The 19,863-nt window shown below is 37.7% G+C and overlaps 1 protein-coding gene and 1 pseudogene across 8 annotated transcripts in view; one reads left to right on the plus strand and one right to left on the minus strand.

The window, feature by feature from the left end:
- The window catches only part of NF1 (neurofibromin 1), a 253,611-nt gene that overhangs the window by 184,533 nt on the left and 49,215 nt on the right, over nt 1–19,863 (minus strand). For all 8 annotated transcript variants that reach the window (XM_045985840.1, XM_045985838.1, XM_045985837.1 and 5 more), the window contains exons 2-4: nt 11,522–11,665; nt 9,455–9,538; nt 4,436–4,626 (exon numbers count right to left, since the gene is read on the minus strand). In XM_045985840.1, the coding sequence (XP_045841796.1) occupies nt 4,436–4,626; nt 9,455–9,538; nt 11,522–11,665 (419 nt within the window). The remainder of the gene's footprint in view (nt 1–4,435; nt 4,627–9,454; nt 9,539–11,521; nt 11,666–19,863) is intronic.
- LOC123929789 lies at nt 16,991–17,394 on the plus strand (annotated as a pseudogene).

The following is a 19,863-nucleotide window of genomic DNA, read 5'->3' on the forward strand; positions in this document are numbered from 1 at the left end:
GGGGGTTGCTGGGGGGAGGTGGGATTGGGAGAGGGGGAGCGGGCTATGGACATTGGGGAGGGGAGGCGAACCATAAGAGACTATGGACTCTGAAAAACAACCTGAGGGTTTTGAAGGGTCAGGGGTGGGAGGTTGGGGGAACAGGTGGTGGGTGATGGGGAGGGCACGTTTTGCATGGAGCACTGGGTGTTGTGCAAAAAGAATGAATACTGTTACGCTGAAAAAATTAATAAAAAGGGAAAAAAAATAAATAAAATCTTAAAAAAAAATTAAAAAAAAAAGGAAATGTAAAAAAAAAAAAAAAAAAGCAGAGAAGGTTTTGAAGACACGGTCTGACGGTACAACAAAGGAAGCGCACGAGCCAGGTTTTTATCTTTCCTTAACCTAGGGGTTTGTGGCTATCATCTACATGGGACTGGATACTAAGCTTTCTACCCTATAATGCAGAGAGTAGAACTGGGGCCCTGCAAAAAACATGATTAGCAAGAACTATGTAATTCCTTAAATGAGAGTTGCAGAGAGAGAGATGGAACAAAGGGAGAGTGGAAGGAGATAAAAAAAAATCTACCAACATTAAGATGTCTGTCTGCTTTGGCTGTTTTGGGTAGGGGAAAAAGTCACCCAGAGCTGTTACACTGTAAGAGTCTGAGGTCCACATTTATACTACCCATACAATCTGGGAATGAGAAATTACTTTAAAAAAAAAAAAAAGGAAACAAAAGGGGGGGGGGAGTCCAGAGCTGGGCACTTAGCAAAAGCAAAAACTATCACTAGGACACTCCCACATCCACAAGAGATCCCAAAGAAAATACAGACATGCACTAAAGATGAATTTGCAATCAAAGTTTACAGAAAAGAGAGAAAATCATTCACTATGAATGAGAATTGGCACATACAAGTATATGAGATTATTTAACGATCTTAAGAGAATATAAAATATGCCTTAAATGATTAGAGCCATATAAAAAATTTTAAACTATTAAGAAGAATAAGAAACCATTAGGGAAAAAAAAAAACCAACCCAGCAGATCTGTCAAAGTATCAAACAGAACTTCTGGGGCACTTGGATGACTTGGTCAGTTAAGCATCTCCCTCTTGATTTCAGCTCAGGTCATGAGCTCAGGGTTCTGAAATCAAGCCCACATCCAAGCCACCCTGGGCATGAAGCCTGCTTAAGATTCTCTCTCTCGGGGCGCCTGGGTGGCTCAGTGGATTAAGCCGCTGCCTTCGGCTCAGGTCATGATCTCAGGGTCCTGGGATCGAGCCCCGCATCAGGCTCTCTGCTCCGTGGGGAGCCTGCTTCCTCCTCTCTCTCTGCCTGCCTCTCTGCCTACTTGTGATCTCTCTCTGTCAAATAAATAAATAAAATCTTAAAAAAAAAAAAAAGATTCTCTCTCTCCCTCAGCCCCTCCCCCTTCTCTAAAAAGAAAAAAAAAATCAAATAGAACTTTTAAAATCACTGAGCCTTCTGCTTCTGGTATTATGTCAAATCAGATATTCTTTTTTTTTTTTTTTAATTTTTTTAATTCAATTGGCCGACTTACAGTACATCATTAATTTCAGGTGTAGTGTTCAATAAATTATCAGTTGCATATAACACTCCGTGCTCATCACATCACATGCCCGCGTTAATGCCTGTCACCCAGTTACCCCATCCCCCACTTTTTTTTTTCTTTTTTAAGATTTTATTTATTTATTTGACAGTGAGAGAAGGAACACAGCGGGGTGAGTGGGAGAGGGAGAAGGAGGCTTCCCACTGATGTGGGGCTCCATCCCAGGACTCTGGATCAAGACCTGAGCCAAAGGCAGATGCTTAACAACTGAGCCACCCCAGCGCCCCTCAAATCAGATATTCTGCAGAGCCCTCCCACTACAAAACGATTAGATCTAGTGCAACTATACAGTAATTTTGTGAACAGAGCAGCCCATCTTCTACGTAAAAGAGTACTATGAGTTGCAGAACATGGTATATACTTCAGCAGAAGTATACTTAAGATCTGTACCCCATATTTCCTTAAAAAAAAATTGAAGACCAAGAAATATCAAAAGCTAATGTTATTTCTAAAAGAGAAACATTTGTGGAGAGGTAGCAGAGTCATACACAGTAAATTTTCACGATATTGGTTCATCTATTATATATGAGATACAAAATCAATCTTCAGAAAGAACTGCTATTCTGGGGATACCTGGGTGGCTCAGTCGGTTAAGCATCTGCCTTTGCCTCAGATCATGATCCCAGGGTCCTGGGATTGAGCCCTAGGTTGGGCTCCCTGCTGAGCAGGGATTCTGCTTTGCCCTCTGCCTCTGTCCCTTCCCCTCCCCAACTTGTGCTCTATTGCTCTACTGCTATTGCTCTATTGCTCCCCAACTCACACTCCGGCTCAACTAAATCTTTTTGAAAAAAGAAAGAAAGAAAGAACTGCCATTCTAGTCACTTGCATATTTTAAGTCTCCTAATGCTATGAAGGCTATATCTATATCAAAATTAACCATCATAATGGTCTTTTAGGTGAGTGGTCCTCTAACAAGATCAGCTCCTTCTTCTGGCAGAAGCTACATGAAATGCAGTTGTCTAAAACATGTACTTCAGAGATCCAATTTCTGAGCAGTCTGTCCACCGGAAGCTACAGAAACTAGCTTTTTCTGGAGACATTTAACTTATCTTCTTGAAACAGTAAGGTTCAAAATATACATAAAAGTTGCCTAAATTTACATGCATTGATGCTACAAAATCCTATAAAATGAAACCTTTGGTGCTGGAAAATTTCTAGAGTTTTTAAAAGATGGCACATTTGCTGTATTTTATAGAGCAACTTATGTTTAGATAGACTAAAAAATATTCTCTTATTTTGATAATTGTTACCTTCAATGTAAAATTACTTCAAATAGTAAGCTAGTGTGACAGTCACTTAAACAAATTGTTTTTTTCTTTTATAATTTTCACATCTCCTATTCCCTAGATGTCGGTTACCTTGCTACTTCAACTAATTTAATATTACTCAGAATATAAAATGTTATCACTCAAAAGATTTCATGAAGACATTGTTCTATTATATAAACATTACCTAACAGCATCAATCATATCATACCATTAAACAAAATTCAATTTTCTTTGCACCAGGTATGATCAGGAATTGAAGAATACTGTTGCCTAGCATCCTGACTATAGAAATACCATTTTTTTAATTAAAAAGACAGGAGAATTTTGAAGTTAGCCAAGTCACCCAAAACACTATAGCACAAACTCTCAAACTATGATGCATATTCCACTCACACCTGTTTTTCCAACAACAGAAGAATGAACAAAGCTGACTAATGGAAGTCCACTGTTCACACAACACAGACAAGTCAAAAGATGAAGGATGTATCAATAAAGAGGGCTGTTTTTCCACATTCTGTATTAGTCTTAGATTCACTAAATCACTAAGTGATTTATATTCTACTTCCTACTTGGTCATAATTAAGACCCATTTGACTCTACTTGGATGAGACAAGCAAATCATTTGCATGAAAGCAAGTTCCAGAGTCACTTGCTACACCATCAGTTATTATTCCATATGGCACCATCTACACATAAATTTCTTCCCATCCATAGCATATCACAACTGATGATCACATAATTTTTAATCATCAATAAAAGCTTAAATCATATATATAATCTTGAAGCACAACAGTAAAAACGTTAAAATATATATTTCATAAAATACGGTTAAAATGGAAGTATAGAAGTAGCAGCCTGATATAATGAATTTAATAGACTCTGAAACCAGTCTGACTTTAAAATTTGGGGGCCTTCATTATTCGACAAAGCGCCTTAATAAATTCTTTGGGTATTAGTTTGTTTACCTATAAACTGGGGAAGTATCATCCACATTTCAAAGATACTATGAAGATAAAACAGTACAACATATGCTGTAAATACTCAAAATATGGGAGCTTTTAGAATTCATACACTTAAAACACAGTCTACTTTCTGGAGAAGACTACTTTGCAATTATTCACTTCCTTATGCTTCCCTATCGTTAGGTTTTGATTTTGCTTCATAACTTAGGATCTTGTGATTAAGAGCAGAGCTGTGAGATCATTAGAAATCTGACTACTCTTCTCAGTTATTCTGATTAGCTAATTCTATTTAAAAGAATAATATTTAAAAACTCAACCAAAAACTCATACCTCGTGTAAAAACAAAAACCTGATCATGAGCAAGAGATTTCCCTAAAATTTGGACTTTCAACTTCATAGCTACTCACATTTAATTGTACACACCAATATCACAATACTACATGATAAAAATGTCAAAGAAATCAATGTATAAAACTTATACAAAAGCCCAAGTCAAATTCATTTCTGTCAACTTTTTATTTTTATCCAGACAAAATAAAGACTTCTAAAATTATATTACTTCACAACAGTTCTACGTAGTTTACACACTAACCTCGTAGAAATGCGACTAAACACTGCATTGAAGTTGTTGCAGCTGAGAGAAAATAAAACCCCAGAGGCAGAATTCCGAAGTTCAGCGGCATGTTGGTTTCCTTCGCGACAGGTATGAAGAAAATGGCAGATTTCTGGCAACAACTGTTTGACCAGCATTGTTTCATCTAATCGCATTGTGTCCTTTGGTTGCTGCAACAGAAATAATCACATAATTCTAAAACTTTGTTAAATTCACATGTGAAGATTTTCTGTATGAAATTTTTCAAACATGGGGCGCCTGGGTGGCTCAGTAGGTTGAGCCTCTGCCTTCAGCTCTGGTCATGATCTCAGGGTCTTGAGATTGAGCCCCCGCATCGGGCTCTCTGCTTGGCAGGGAGCCTGCTTCTCTTCCTCTCTCTCTGCCTGCCTCTCTGCCTACTTGTGATCTCTGTATGTCAAATAAGTAAGTAAAATCTTTAAAAAAAAAAAAAAAGAAAGAAATTTTTCAAACAGACATAAGGCTTGAAATAGAATAATGAACACCCATATATTCATCACCTACACTCAACAACTGTTAATATTTCACCATGTTTACTGTATCTATACTCAGTCTAATAAACAGGGTAATTCCATCTTTCATTGCTTTTTTCTTTTTTTCCATCTTTCACCTCTTTTCACAATAAAAATCCAGCCCCCCATCCATTCTCCCTAGAATCCACCCCCTCCCACCACCACCACTCCTGTTGGTTCCCTGTTCATCAAATCCTTATAGAAACTTTTCCACTCCTAGGAATCCCAAGTTTATTGTGAATTCCAAATAAATGTTACTTATATTCATTTATTTGTGGTGCAATGTGTCATCTGTCTCATATCCAAATAAATTCCTGGGTGTACAATTTGCCTATTAAAAATAGTTTTGCTTTGCTTGAGCCATTTCAAAGTAAGTTACAAACACCATAATATTTCATCCACAAGTATTTTAACATCTCTTAAAAATAAGGACATTCAGGGGCTCCTGGGTGGCTCAGTCATTGTCTGCCTTCCACTCGGGTCATGATCCCAAGGGTCCTGGGATGGAGCCCCACATCGGGTTCGCTGCTTGCGAGAAGCCTGCTTCTCCCTCTCCCATTCCCCTTGTTTGTGTTCCCTTTCTCGCTATCTCTCTCTGTCAAATAAATAAAATCTTAAAATCAATAAATAAAAATAAGGACACTCAAAAAATAAAATAAATAAGGACATTCTTGGGGCACCTGGGTGGCTGGCCACCAACTCTTGATTTCGGCTCAGGTTAGGATCTCAGGATCATGAGATGGAGCCCAAAGGCTCTGTGTTAAGCACATAGTTTACTTTCCCTCTCTCTCCTCCTCTGCCCTTCCCCTCCCCTATCATGTGCACACACTCTCTCTTTAAAATAAAATCTTTAGAAAATAAAAATAAGGGCATTCTCCAATTTAACTTCAAAACAATCACCATATCAAAGAACAACAAAATTCCCCTTACATCAGCTAATACCCATTCTATATTCAAATTTCCCCAACTGCCCCCAAAATGTCTTTCATAACTTTTAAAAAAAAAATTTACTTATTTATTCGTGAGAGACGGAGCTAGAGAGAGACAGCGTGAGGCAGGAGGAGAAGGAGAAGCAGCCTCCCTGCTGATCAGGGAACCCCCACAACATGGGGCTCAGTCCCAGGACTCTGGGACAATGACCTGAGCCGAAGGCAGACAGACACTTGACCGACTGAGCCACCTAGGTGAACTCAAAACTTCTTTTTAATTCAATCAGGATTCAAAGAAAGGTTCAGATGATTATAGCATGATTCCTTTAGTCTCTTTATTCTAAAATGACTGCCCCCCCAACACTCCATATACATCATTTTATTTTGACTTTAAGAAAAGGGGCCTTACAAAATGTTCCATATTGTTGATCACAATTATTTCTTAGTAGTGTGAGACTTAACTTGTAGTTACTGTATTTTCAATAGCTGGAACCTAAATCTAATGGTCTGATTAAATTCAGGTTAAACACTTCAGGCAGTTCAATAAAATTCATACTGTATCATATCAGGAGTCCATAATGCCAGGTGGTCCCAATGTTAATGACACAGCAAGCTTGACAACCTTACTGTTAATATTAAACTCTCTACTTTATAAAGTAAATCTTTTCCCTACAATTAACAAAATAACCAATGGATAAGCTATCCTGCAGAGATACCATTCCACATTAATATGTCACCTAAGCCTAATAATAATCATGTATGAATAACAATTCATACAATTTCGGTAATATCAAGCAAAGAACAAAATTGTGTATAATTATGTGTTATCCTTGATTCTGTAATTGCAATCCAAGTGCTTATAAATGTAAATACACTGGAACATACAGACAGCAAATAAACAGATATCACAAAACCTCCAAAATTCAAGTGGCAATGCCTGTATCTTACAGGCCAATCAGACAATAGAAATGCTGAAACTCCAATTAATAAGCAAGTAAAAATTACAGAAGTATTCAATCTTTTGAATAATGGTCATATATGCAGGAACAAAGATTGCTCAAATTCTACAAAATTTTACTCATAATATGATACTGGTAATTACTTGATCATTTCATTTAGCTATTTCAACTATTTATATGACAAACACGTACTTGCAGGCTCACTTCTTAAACTACCTCACCAAACTTCAATCTAAAAATGAAAATCAACAGACAACCATAATAAAACTGAAGACAATCCAAGAAAACAAAATTATTTGATAACATGAATAGCATTATTTTTAATTATAAATTCAATGAAAGAAATCCATACATTTTCAATAGAGCAGAGGAAGATAACTTATTTTATTCATTATGTAAGTTACACTATGCTTACTTATTAGAGTTTTAATTAGGCTATCTCTAAAGAGTATCAATAAAACAGGGGCCAATAATACCAGTAATCATTCTCCAAAATACATTTACCATTACCTCTCAATTACAAATGTTAATAGAGAAAAGCTGCAGGACTAACAGAGGCAATAAACCACCAACCCCATCCGAACATGGATATGGCTAATGTACTGGTATTTATAATCAAAGCAACAAGTCCACTATAGAGAACTGGCTCAGGATGTTTAAAAACCATTCACCTTCCCAATTACATCATCTTTTTTAACAGCACTTTTGTTTTTTCACTCCACTTTATAAATGAACAACAGCATATCACAAATCAATAGAAAGCACCAAACTACAAACAGAACTAGCTCACCCTCAATTTAAGTAGAAAACTTATAAAAACTGTCTAACAATTTGGGAATACGGTCAAGGGCCAATAAGAGTTTAAAACATTATGTTTAGGTTTTGTGTCCTATAGTCTTCAATAGGTCTCTTCCCCCAGGATAGATAATTGAGTACATGTAATTATTTTTTCCCCTTCCTCAAACACTATTGACCATTCTTTCTCTTCCCAACCACAAAATCGTCCTCACATCCAAGTCCCACCCATCTAGGCTGATTAAAGAAAACAACTGTTGGGGAGGGGAGGTGAACCATAAGAGACTATGGACTCTGAAAAACAACCTGAGGGTTTTGAAGGGTCAGGGGTGGGAGGTTGGGGCAACCTGAGGGTTTTGAAGGGTCAGGGGTGGGAGGTTGGGGGAACAGGTGGTGGGTAATAGGGAGGGCATGTTTTGCATGGAGCACTGGGTGTTGTGCAAAAAGAATGAATACTGTTACGCTGAAAAAATAAATAAAATGGGGGAAAAAAAAAAGAAAACAACTGTAACGTGCTAAAGAGAGATGTAATTCTGAATAAAAGCAAAAGATGTGTCAAGGAAGAGGGACCATAATAACTCTTACAATGAATAAACAGATCTTTAAAATGAAGGCAATAAAATTTATATATTTACTAAACAATTACCACGTTCCAGTAAGAGTTAAGGTTATCAAAGTATAGAAACACCTTGCTTTATGCAACAAAAATATTCTCGAAAAGATTCTCAGTAAGTCATGGTTGAAACATACTGAGATAACTATTTAGAGGAACCCTAAGAAAGAACTGTTTTGTATTCAACTACTCCTCCACATAACTATTTTATATATTCATAATTTACACATAACAAATGTTCTTAAGGTAGGATCTCTTGGTAATAGTTGTAATTTTTTAAAGTCCACTTTTATATAGATTTGTAAAGTAAAATATTAAAATCGGGTAAAATATTGAAATGGGGGGCACCTGAGTGGCTCAGATGTTAAGCATCTGCCTTAGGATTAGGTCATGATCCCAATGTCCTGGGATCGAACCCCACACTGGGCTCCCTGCTCAGCGGGAAGCCTGCTTCTCCCTCTCCCAGTCCCCCTGCTTGTAATTCCTCTCTCACTCTCTATCAAATAAATAAATAAAATCTTAAAAACAACCTGAGGGTTTTGAAGGGTCAGGGGTGGGAGGTTGGGGCAACCTGAGGGTTTTGAAGGGTCAGGGGTGGGAGGTTGGGGGAACAGGTGGTGGGTAATGGGGAGGGCACGTTTTGCATGGAGCACTGGGTGTTGTGCAAAAAGAATGAATACTGTTACACTGAAAAAAATAAATAAAATGAAAATAAAAAAACAAAAAAAAAGAAAAAAGAAAAAAAAAATAAATACAGTAAAAAAAAAAAAAAAATTGAAATGGGGCAGGGAGGGGCAGGGGGAGAAAGATTACTCCTGGTCACATTTTTTCACAGCTAAGCAATACCACAGGCCTAACAATATCTGGAGAAATTGATTAAATCAAATAGTGGCTTTTTTTCATAAAATCTTTTCTAAACAACCTGAGACAGAGATATGTGGCTCAAGCTTAACACTTTATAAGTAAACTTGGTATTTATTTAATTTACAAAAGATGAGAAAATAATTCTCTTGAAAACTGTATACACTGTTAGCTGTGTTAACAAAATTTATATTCATAGGTCTTAGACCAAAAAAATCTGCATGACTTTTCTCGTCCACATCTATACTTTCGTACATCAGATCATTCTCAAAACTGAATTCACAAAATCTGCCTATTTTAGATTTACTTACCCCAGCAAGACATTTTTCCAGTGTATCCAATATAATCAACTGAGAGAGATATAAATTTTTTTCAGCAGCTTCTCCAAATATTCTCTAAAAGAAAAGATATTCAGAACAGTAAAGGTTGGCTATTACTCTCTACTGAATCAACACACATCTAAAAAGTCAGGGACTATGGATTAGGGAAAAAAAAATGAAGCCTTCCATTTTATCTCCCAGATTAGACTATATTTAAATCTGTTATTTCTGATTTTATCTTAATGCTCACATGACATAAATTCCCAGGCATACAAAAATGTTGGCATTTATTATAGTCTATCATTAGCCTTATAAAGAAAGTAAGTAACTTTGGTTTATACTTTAAAAATATATCGGATTTTAAAAATGAAACAAGATAGGATCGGGAGGCATACAAACCATACGAGACTCTTAATCTCACAAAACAAACTGAGGGTTGCCGGAGGGGAGGTGGGTAGGGAGAGGGTGGTTGGGTTATGGACGTTGGGGAGGGTATGTGCTATGGTGAGTGCCGTGAAGTGTGTATGCCTGGCGATTCACAGACCTGTACCCCTGGGGCTAATAATACATAATATGTTAATAAAAAATTAAAATTTAAAGAAAAAAAACTTGAAAGAAAAAAAATACATATATAGGATTTAGATATACATACAGATCTTAACCAGAATCTTGCATTGAACATTTAACCACACATCAATGCCACAAAATAATCAGTCTCAATTCTTACAGCAACAAAATACTGTAACACCAATTACAGTGAATTTAAGGCATTTGCTATCCTTAAATTTATTATTATGCTATTCACCAACAAGGAACTATGGTTTCCACAATTAAGTTTACTCAATAAGCCTAAATGAATGCCAATTATCACCATACTGCTTTTGTTTTTGTTTTGAAAAGAAAGTTCCAATATTAAAATATTTTCACCTAACTGGGAACACAGCCACATATTTATATAAGCAAAATCCTATCACCATGCCCCACACACTGTGCAACAAAAAAGCATCACAAAATCTTACATGTATTTCTGTAAAGCACTTTACATATTCATAAGAGGTCCTGCTTTTTTCAGAAAAATCTTAATTTTTTTTCTATAAAGAAAAAACTTCTTTGCATGGCAAATGATTGCCCACACCTCCAGTTTATCAATTTTCTAAGTTTGGGACATTGCCTAACGAAGTTTTTAAAAAGAAAACACACTAAAGATGTGACTGTAAAAATAAGACTGATTCACACAATGTACAACCAGACGTCAGTCTCATAGCTTAATACAAACAATATAAACTGTGGTTAGCAGTGCTAAAGACAGAAAAAGCAGTTCGGAATTAATCAAGAAATATCCAGATCAGCTGTTCTGAATTGAGTATGAAGGAGATTTTAGATAGGGACTGACAGAGGAAGGAATCCCCTGAGAGAGTCAGGACAAATGAGATATTCAAAGGTTCAGAGAAAGAACAGCTGGAGTAAACTGAAGTCTACAGAATGTAAATAGGTTTTATAAAACAGGAAAAAAGGCAACTGTGAGCTTTTGACCATGGAATTACTTGCTGAAATAGCTATTTGAGGAAAATCATTTCAACAATGGGATCTCTAACTACTATAGAATCTGTCACAGGTTACAGGAGGAAGGAAATAAAACAGCATCTTTGTAAAAGCAATCTCACATTTTAACTCTACAAGGTCATATTTTATTTATTGTCTACTTAGGACTAGGACAAATCTAATAAGTAAATATTCAAAGCGGCAGCTAAGGAAAAGATTTTAATAGATTACTATGTTACCAATTTATATATGACCTAAAGTCTGTATGAAATCCTAATTCCAAAAAAAGAAAAAGAAAAAATAGGGTTGCAAATAAGAGAAGCATCTAAGAGAAAAAAATCAAAAACTAAAATGGAAGTTAAAGGTTACCTGTGCTCATTCACGAAATATAATGAGTGTTTATATCCAGAATCCACAGAAAAGGACTTTCCATACTTCAAAATATGCTGCTATAAGACTTTAAATCAGAAAGAAACAAAAGCAAATTCCCCCACAAAATAATGACCCAATACTCACCATATTGTTAACATTCTTTAAGATAGTGGTGAGGCCGCTGATAACCAAAGAAAACTTGTATTTGGAAATATTAATAAGACATTCCTTGTTGTGTTCGGTACTGACTTTGGTATGCGTGTTCTGCTGTCCTGTTTTTATTGGAAGCTAAGGGAAAAATAAAATGTTAGCTTAAACATGAAAACGACTAAAAAGAACTATTTCTCATTGAAACTCATGAGATTTTAGGAAAATTTTTATCCGCCATGGTGACTATGTTTCTATCTCAAGCTCCAATTTTCAATAGAAATTAGCATTTATAGCCAATCTAAAACTCTCGAAATTTCAATTTTTGAAGCTTTCTTTCTCGAAGTCGTAAACCGCTACCTACCTACAAAATTAAAACTTTACCCAGTATTACATAAGAGATGATGACTCACAGAAATAGAGCTATTTCCTTGTAGCTAAAAATTATTTCAGAGGATGCCTGCAATAAAATGCATACAATCTTTTCCCTTATACATTGAACTCCAGCATTAAAATAACAGACCAAGAACATCTATGCCCCAGACCTCTAATAAATAATGGCAAATAACTGTGTATCTTTCAGAAATGAGAGGAAGCTGTATAACCTAGAATAAACACAGTAAGACTAACTCAGGTAAGATGACCACCCTCAGGTACACAGTTGAGGGAGGAACAGAACAACAGACAGGTAAGTTTCATGGGGAAGAAAAAATATCTTTTAAGGGGACCACATATATAGTTATCTGAGAATGAGTTAAGTTGCACTGCCAAGAAGCTCATCTCTGCTCTGTTCAAAAGTAGCATTTTGTATTGAAAGCATTATGAATGTATCCACTGTTTAAATATTAGATCCTGCTAATGCTAAGAGAGAAGACTTGTGAGGTTTTTCTTAAAATACTTATTTATTTACTCAGAGAAAGCAAGTGAGAGAGAAAGAATAAGAGCCAGGGGATGGGTAGAGGGAGATCCCCACTGAGTGGGGGTAGCCCGATGTGGGGCTTAATCCCAGGACCCTGAGACCATGACCTGAGCCAAAGGCAGATGCTCAACTGACTGAGCCACCCAGGCACCCTCAGCATTTTCATTTTTAAAATGGTGCAACTAAAAGTGGAAAGAGACCAAGTAGCATGCCCAAGTTTGTCTAGTCAGTTAATAATAGATCACTGATTTGATAATAAATACTGAATAACAGAGGGGAAGCATTTTTAGGGCTTAATAGGAGGTACAGAATTACATGTTAGTTTTAAAGCTTACAGAGGGGAAAAAATCTGAAAGGTGTAAGAAAGGAGAATTTGAAAAGGCAGTGGCTGCAATGTAGCTTGTAAATCTCCCCAGCTCCCTTTGTAACGGTTAATTTTATGTGTTAACTTGACTGGATCACAGGATGTACAGGTATTTGGCTAAGCATTATTTCTCGGTGTATTTCTGAGGCTGCTTTCAGATGCAGTTAGTATGTGAATAAGTGAATTCAGTCAAACAGCAGACCATGCACCCCACAAAGCCCAAAAGACAAGCAAATAGGAACAAACCACTTCAAGCTATAAAACTGGTGGGTATAAGCATCTCTGAAAAAGAAACCAGAGGGAAGTAGAAGGTCTGATGAATCTGAGGAAAATCCCAAAATTCTATTCCATTCTCAATCAAAAGTACAACAGGCCATCTTAAGAACATTAGCTGACCAAAAATATAAGAACATTAGCTGAAACACAGGGTGGGTTTTTTTTTTTTTTTTTTATATTGCAATTTGCACATGAGTACAAAAGGTCTACCATAATGGCCTGAGAAGAGAGCACACTTTTTAAACAAACCATCATTATCTAACAGAAGTTTCTGCAGTGATATACTGTATCAACAATGCTCAATACAGCAGCCACAGCCACATGTGCTATTAAGCACTTGTTACACAGCTAATGTAAATGAGGAATCAAATGTTAACTTCTATTTAATTTACTGATATTTAACTTTAAGTAGCTATTGGACACCACTGGGCAGCACAGTTCTAAACTAACCAGCTGAAGAAGAACGCTTTTAGGATGAAGCCTACATTGAGAAGAAATTGATGAGATTCACTCCAAACTGACAACAGGGACAACGGGGACAAAGGAACAAGGTCCAGATAAAGGTGGTAAAGAGAAAGAAAGCTAAAGGAGCTCAGAAAGGATGAGATGATGGATTTGTTCAATTTCATGAAATAGAAGAGCTCTAGATCCATGAAGAGAAAAAGCTACCCTGGTTCACATTTCTGCTCCACCAATTCAGGAAAACTATTTTCAAATATAAATGAGCAACAGCAGGGGCACCTGGGTGGCTCAGTCAATTAAGTGACTGACTCTTGATTTCAGTTCAGGTCATGCTCTCAGGGTCGTGGGATTGAGCCCCATGCATCGGGCTCAACTGCGGGCTTGTAGCCTGCTTCAGATGTTCTCTCTCCCTCTCTCTTTGCCCCTCCCCCTACCCCACCCCCCAAAAAGAGCAATAGCAAAGAATGTGGTCAAATTACATGTGAAACTACCATGAGGGAAAAAAAAATAAGAGACAGAATAACACTGCAACAGAAAATGAAAGTGTGCCCAAAAGTCATGTTCCAAGCAGGTCCTTCTGTTGAGGGAAAGAGAAACCATCAGAGATAAGGGTTGATACTGAGGGCTGAACTGACAAAACTGCAGACATGAGGGGGCCTCAAATGCATAACTAGTGGAAAAGGCTTAAAAGCTAAGCCAAAACTTCTGAAAAAGCAGAATTTCAAAGTCTCACAGCCTCCAGAAGACGAAATGATTAGAATTCAGTACCTGCCAGTGGAGGGAACCTAGTAAATAAACCCCATTTTTAACTATAAGCTCCAGAGGGCTACATCCCACAGAAACAGGGGAGAACTGCAGCAACTGGAACGCTTTTTTTTTTTTTTAAGTTTACTTATTTATTTAAATAATCTCTACACCCAACGTGCGGCTCAAACCCAGAACCCTGAGGTCAAGAATTGCCAGCTCTTCTGAATGAGCCAGTCAGATGCCCAAGCAACTACAACTCTTAAACGCTACTAGTAGGAATATAAATCAGTAAATATTTTGAAAAATGTCTGACATTATCACTAAAACAGAATATATATACATTCTCAGCGATTTCACGAGGTATATACCCAACAGATCTATGTACATATATCCACTGAAATATATGTGCAAAAATGTTTATAACAGAGTGTTAATAAACTGAAAACACTCTAACAGTCTATCAATAGCAGAAATGGTTTTAAAAAGCAATATATTCAAAGAAAAACTATATAGCTATAAAAATAAATGGCTTAACTCTTAAGCTTAATCTCACAAATATGAGTGAAAAGTTGGAACAAAATATCACTTACTGTATGATTATGCTACATAAATTTCAAAGACATGAGAAATTCAAATTAGGATAGTAAAGACCCTTGGAAAGAACAGGTAATGACTAGAAGGAAATGCAGGAGGAAGGACTACTAGCACCGTATGGTTACATTGGTGTGTTTACTCTGTCAACATTTATTAAGCTGTATATTTACATATATTTGTGCATCCTTCTATATGTTTAAGTTGACAGAAAGTTTGTAAATATATGTATTCAACTCCATGAGTTCATAGTGATACTAAAAAACTAAAACAAATTTTGTAACAAATGAAACCCAAATCAAGGAGAAGCAAAGTAGTAATAAAGATAAGCACCCTTAGTGGACACAGAGGAATTACACACTGGCAGTGCTCAGCTCCCCTTCATGGAAAGACTTGTTGCCTTAACTGCTAGAAGTATTCAGTCAGTCCTTCAGGGATTGCCTCAATCAGCAGAGAATGACCCTAACCAAGGTCAAAGCCTTCCTGGGCAGCCCACACTCAATGACCAACTGATACAGCAATACAAAGGCCTACACACCTACGCCTAATTCTGGGCAACTCAGAATGGCCAATTCTGGCACCAGAGCTCCTAAAAGAGGTTGGCCAAATCTAACAATGGACCTGCACTGCACCATGAATTCAGCATCTGCCCAATCCTCCCTCCTCCCAGGTGTTGATCCCAAAGGAACACCTTAATGAACATCCTGCCCTAGGCTTCCAGGGCAACTGGCTGCAGATGCTAAGAAGGGGTTTTAAAGCTGGCAATGGAGGAAAAATAGTAACTACAAAAGCAATGAAACTGAAAGTATTACTAAAATCTTTGCTCTCTGGAAAAAAGATAACACAGCCAATAGAAGCTAAGTATGAAAGCCAAAGGTCTCTCTGGAAGCATATAAAGACGGTCTCCTCTCTTGTAAAAGGAGGACAGAGAAACCCACAGACCAGAATCAACACTTAATTGTCGGAGTTGCTGGGCTTCAAAGGTTAAATTCCCTAAAAGGCACGTCTGCTATGCCAAAACCAGAGCCCTGAGGGGAAAGAGTAAGACAAATATAATGGAAATAAGTGGTCTGTGGTCCCCAAAATCTCCTATTTCCAAGTTCCCCTAAATCCTCTCTGTCTACCATAGTGGCCCATTACTGCTTACTAAGCGGTGGCACCCCCAAACTTGTTTGAAGACAATTCAAAGGCTCCTCCCCTGAAAGACAATAGATGTTCCTCTCAGGATTTGCCACCACCTCCTCTACTAGCCAAAGGGGTAAGAGAATTTTCTGAGTGTTGAAACTTCTTATATCTTGACCATGTTGATGGTTACATGAATACATGCCATTTAAATGTCAAAACTCAGAATTAAGTTGGTATAAATTCAAAAGAGAGTGTTGTAACATTAGGATGTTAAATGTAATCCCCATGGTAACCACAAACAAAATAGCTGTAGAATACACAAAAAGGACATGAGAAAAGAATTTAAACATTTCACTGCAAAAAATAAACACAAATGAAGACAGTAATGCAGAAAATGAGGCCAAAAAAAAAAAAAGCTATAGGGTATAGGGGAACCAACAGCACAAAGATAGCAGTAAATTCTTATCAGTAACTATCTTAAATGTGAATGGATTAAACTCTCCAATTAGAAAACAGACATTGGCAGAATAAATAAAAACACGTGACCCAACCACACATTGCCCATAGGAGACTCACTTGAGATCTAAAGACACAAACAGGTTGAAAGTGAAAGGGTGGAAAAAGGTACTTCATGCAAATAGTAACCAAAGAGAGTGGGGGTAGCTATACAAATTATCAGACAAAACAAACTTTTTTTTTTTTTAAAGATTTTTTTATTTATTTGACAGAGAGAGATCACAAGTAGATAGAGAGGCAGGCAGAGAGAGAGAGAGGGAAGCAGGCCCCTGCTGAGCAGGGAGCCCGATGCAGGACTCGATCCCAGGACCCTGAGATCATGACCTGAGCCGAAGGCAGCGGCTTAACCCACTGAGCCACCCAGGTGCCCCCAAAACAAACTTTAAGTCAAAACAAGTTACGAGGACCTTCCCCTCTCTTCCCCTGCGCTGCCTGCAGAGGTGGCAGCCATCTCCTCCTAGGCATCATGGCCGCCCTCAGACCACTGGTGAAGCCCAAGATCATTAAAAAGAGGACCAAGAAGCTCACCCAGCAGCAGTCAGACCGATATGTCAAAATTAAGCACAACTGGTGAAAACCAGGCATTGACAATAGGATGCACAGAAGATTCAAGGGCCAGATCTTGATGCCCAACATTGGTTATGGGAGCACTAAGAAAACAAAGCACGTGCTGTCCAATGGCTTTGGAATTTCCTAGTTCACAATGTCAAAGAGCCTGAAGTGCTGCTGATATGCAACAAATCCTACTATGAAGAGATTGCTCACAATGTCTCCTCCCAGAACTGCAGAGCCACTGTGGGAAAAGCAGCTAAGCTGGCCATCAGAGTCACCAATCCCAATGCCAGGCTGCACAGCCAAGAAAATGAATAGACAATGTATGTGAATGTAATATTTGTTAATAAAATCACAAAGCTACCAAAAAAAAGAAGTTATGAGACAAAGAAGGACATTATATATTAATAAAAGGTTCAGTACAGGAAGAGGACATAATATTTAGACCATCAAAATATAAGGAAAAACTGACAGAATTAAAGGGTAAATTACTTCTACAATAATAGTTGGAGACTACAATATCCCACTCAAAATAATGGAGAAAACAGACGACTTAGGGACACCTGACCAGTGGTTCAGTCAGTTGGGTGTCTGCCTTTGGCTCAGGTCATGGCCGCAGGGTCCTGGGATTGAGTCCCAAGTCAGACTCCCTGGCAGGGAGTCTGCTTCTCCCTCTCCCTCTGCCCTTCCCCACTCTTGTGCTCTCTCTCTCCCCAGTAAGTAAAATCTCAAAAAGGAAAAAAAAATAGATGACTTGAACTACAATAAGCCAACTAGGCCCAACGAATATCACAGAACGTCCTACCAAACAACAGAATACACATTCTTCTCAAGTACATATGGGACATTTTCCAGGATGACCACAAGCAGGTCAAAAAATTACGTATCAATAGTTTTTAAAAGATAGATATCATACAACATATCTTCTCTGACCACAATGGAATGAAGCTGGAAATTAGTAAACTAAAACTTGAAAATTCACAAAATTGTGGGAATTAAACAATGTTTTTTAAAATTCCAGTATAATTAACATTGTGTTATATTAGTTTCAGGTGTACCATATAGTGATTCAACAATTCTATACATTATTCAGTGCTCATCATGATAAGTGCTCTTAATCTTCACCTATTTCACCCAACCCCCACCTCCCCTCTAGTGATCATCAGTGTGTTCTCTGTATTTAAATCTGTTTTTGGGAGTGCCTGGGTGGCTCAGTGGGTTAAAGCCTCTGCCTTCAGCTCAGGTCATGATCCCAGGATCCTGGGATCAAGCCCCACATTGGGCTCTCTGCTCAGCAGGGAGCCTGCTTCCTCCTCTCTCTCTGCCTGCTTATGATTTCTGTCTGTCAAATAAATAAAATATTTTTTTTAAAGTCTGTTTTTGGTTTGTCATTTTTTTTCTTTGCTCATTTGTTTTGTTTTTTTTTTTTAAATTCCACACATGAGTGAAATTATACGGTATTTGTCTTTCTCTGACCAACTTATTTCATTCAACATTATACCCTCCAGCTCCATCCATGTTGTTGCAAATAGCAACACTTCATTCTTTTTAATGGCTGAGTATATCCATGGGAAGTGTGTGCGTGTGTGTGTGTGTGTGTGTGTGTGTGTGTGTGTGTAGCACTTCTTTATCCATTCATCTATCAATGGACACTTAGGTTGCTTCCATATCTTGACTAGTATAAATAATGCTGCAATAAACACAAGGCACATATACCTTTCCAAATTAGTGTTTGTTTTCTTTGTGTAAATATCCAGGAGTGTAATTATTGGATCACATGGTAATTCTATTTTCAACTTGTTGAGAAACCTCCAAACTGTTTTCCATAGTGGCAACGCCAGTTTGCATTCCCACCAACAGTGCAGGAGGATTCCTTTCTCTCCACATCCTCACCAATACTTATTGCTTCTTGTGTTGTTGATTTTAGCCATTTTGACAGGTGTCAGGTGACATCTCATTGTGGCTTTAATTTTCATTTCCCTGATGGCGAGTAATGTTGAACATCTTTTCATGTGTCTGTAGGCCACCTATAGATCTTCTTTAGAAAAATGTCTGTTCATGTCTTCTGCCCATTTTTAACTGGATTATTTTAAACAATATACTTTTAAACAACCACTGTTTCAAGAAGAAATCACAAGAGAAATCAGAAAATACCAACAAATGAAAGTACATACAATATGCCAAAACTTGTGGGATGCAGTGAAAGCAGTGTTGAGGGGGAGGTTTATAGCTATAAACACTTAACATTAAAAAACAAGGAAGAGGGTGCCTGGGTGGCTCAGTGGGTTAAAGCCTCTGCCTTTGGTTCAGATCATGATCCCAGGGTCCTGGGATCGAGCCCCGCATCGGGCTCTCTGCTCCGCGGGGAGCCTGCTTCCTCCTCTCTCTCTTCTGCCTCCCTCTCTGCCTATTTGTGATCTCTGTCTGTCAAATAAATAAAATCTAAAAAAAAAAAAAAACAAGGAAGATTCCAAATCAACAATCTAGCTTAACAACAAAGAACTAGAAGAACAAGTGAAATCCAAATCTGGAGGAAAGGTAACAATATGAGAGCAGAGATAAAATAAGAATAGCAAAATAGGGAAAAATCAATGAAACCAAAAGTTGGTCTTTCAAAAATATCAACACAACTGGTAAACCTTTGGCTAAATGGACTAAGAAGAAAAGGAAGACGATTCCGGTTAGCTGCACCTGGGTGGCTCAGGTGTTTGAGCATCCAACTCCTGATTTCGGTTCAGGGTTGTGAGAATGAACCCTGTGTGGGCTCTGCACTCAGTGGGGAGTCTG

Source organism: Meles meles, chromosome 18 (assembly GCF_922984935.1).
Source record: "Meles meles chromosome 18, mMelMel3.1 paternal haplotype, whole genome shotgun sequence".
In the NCBI taxonomy this organism is placed as follows: Eukaryota; Metazoa; Chordata; class Mammalia; order Carnivora; family Mustelidae; genus Meles; species Meles meles.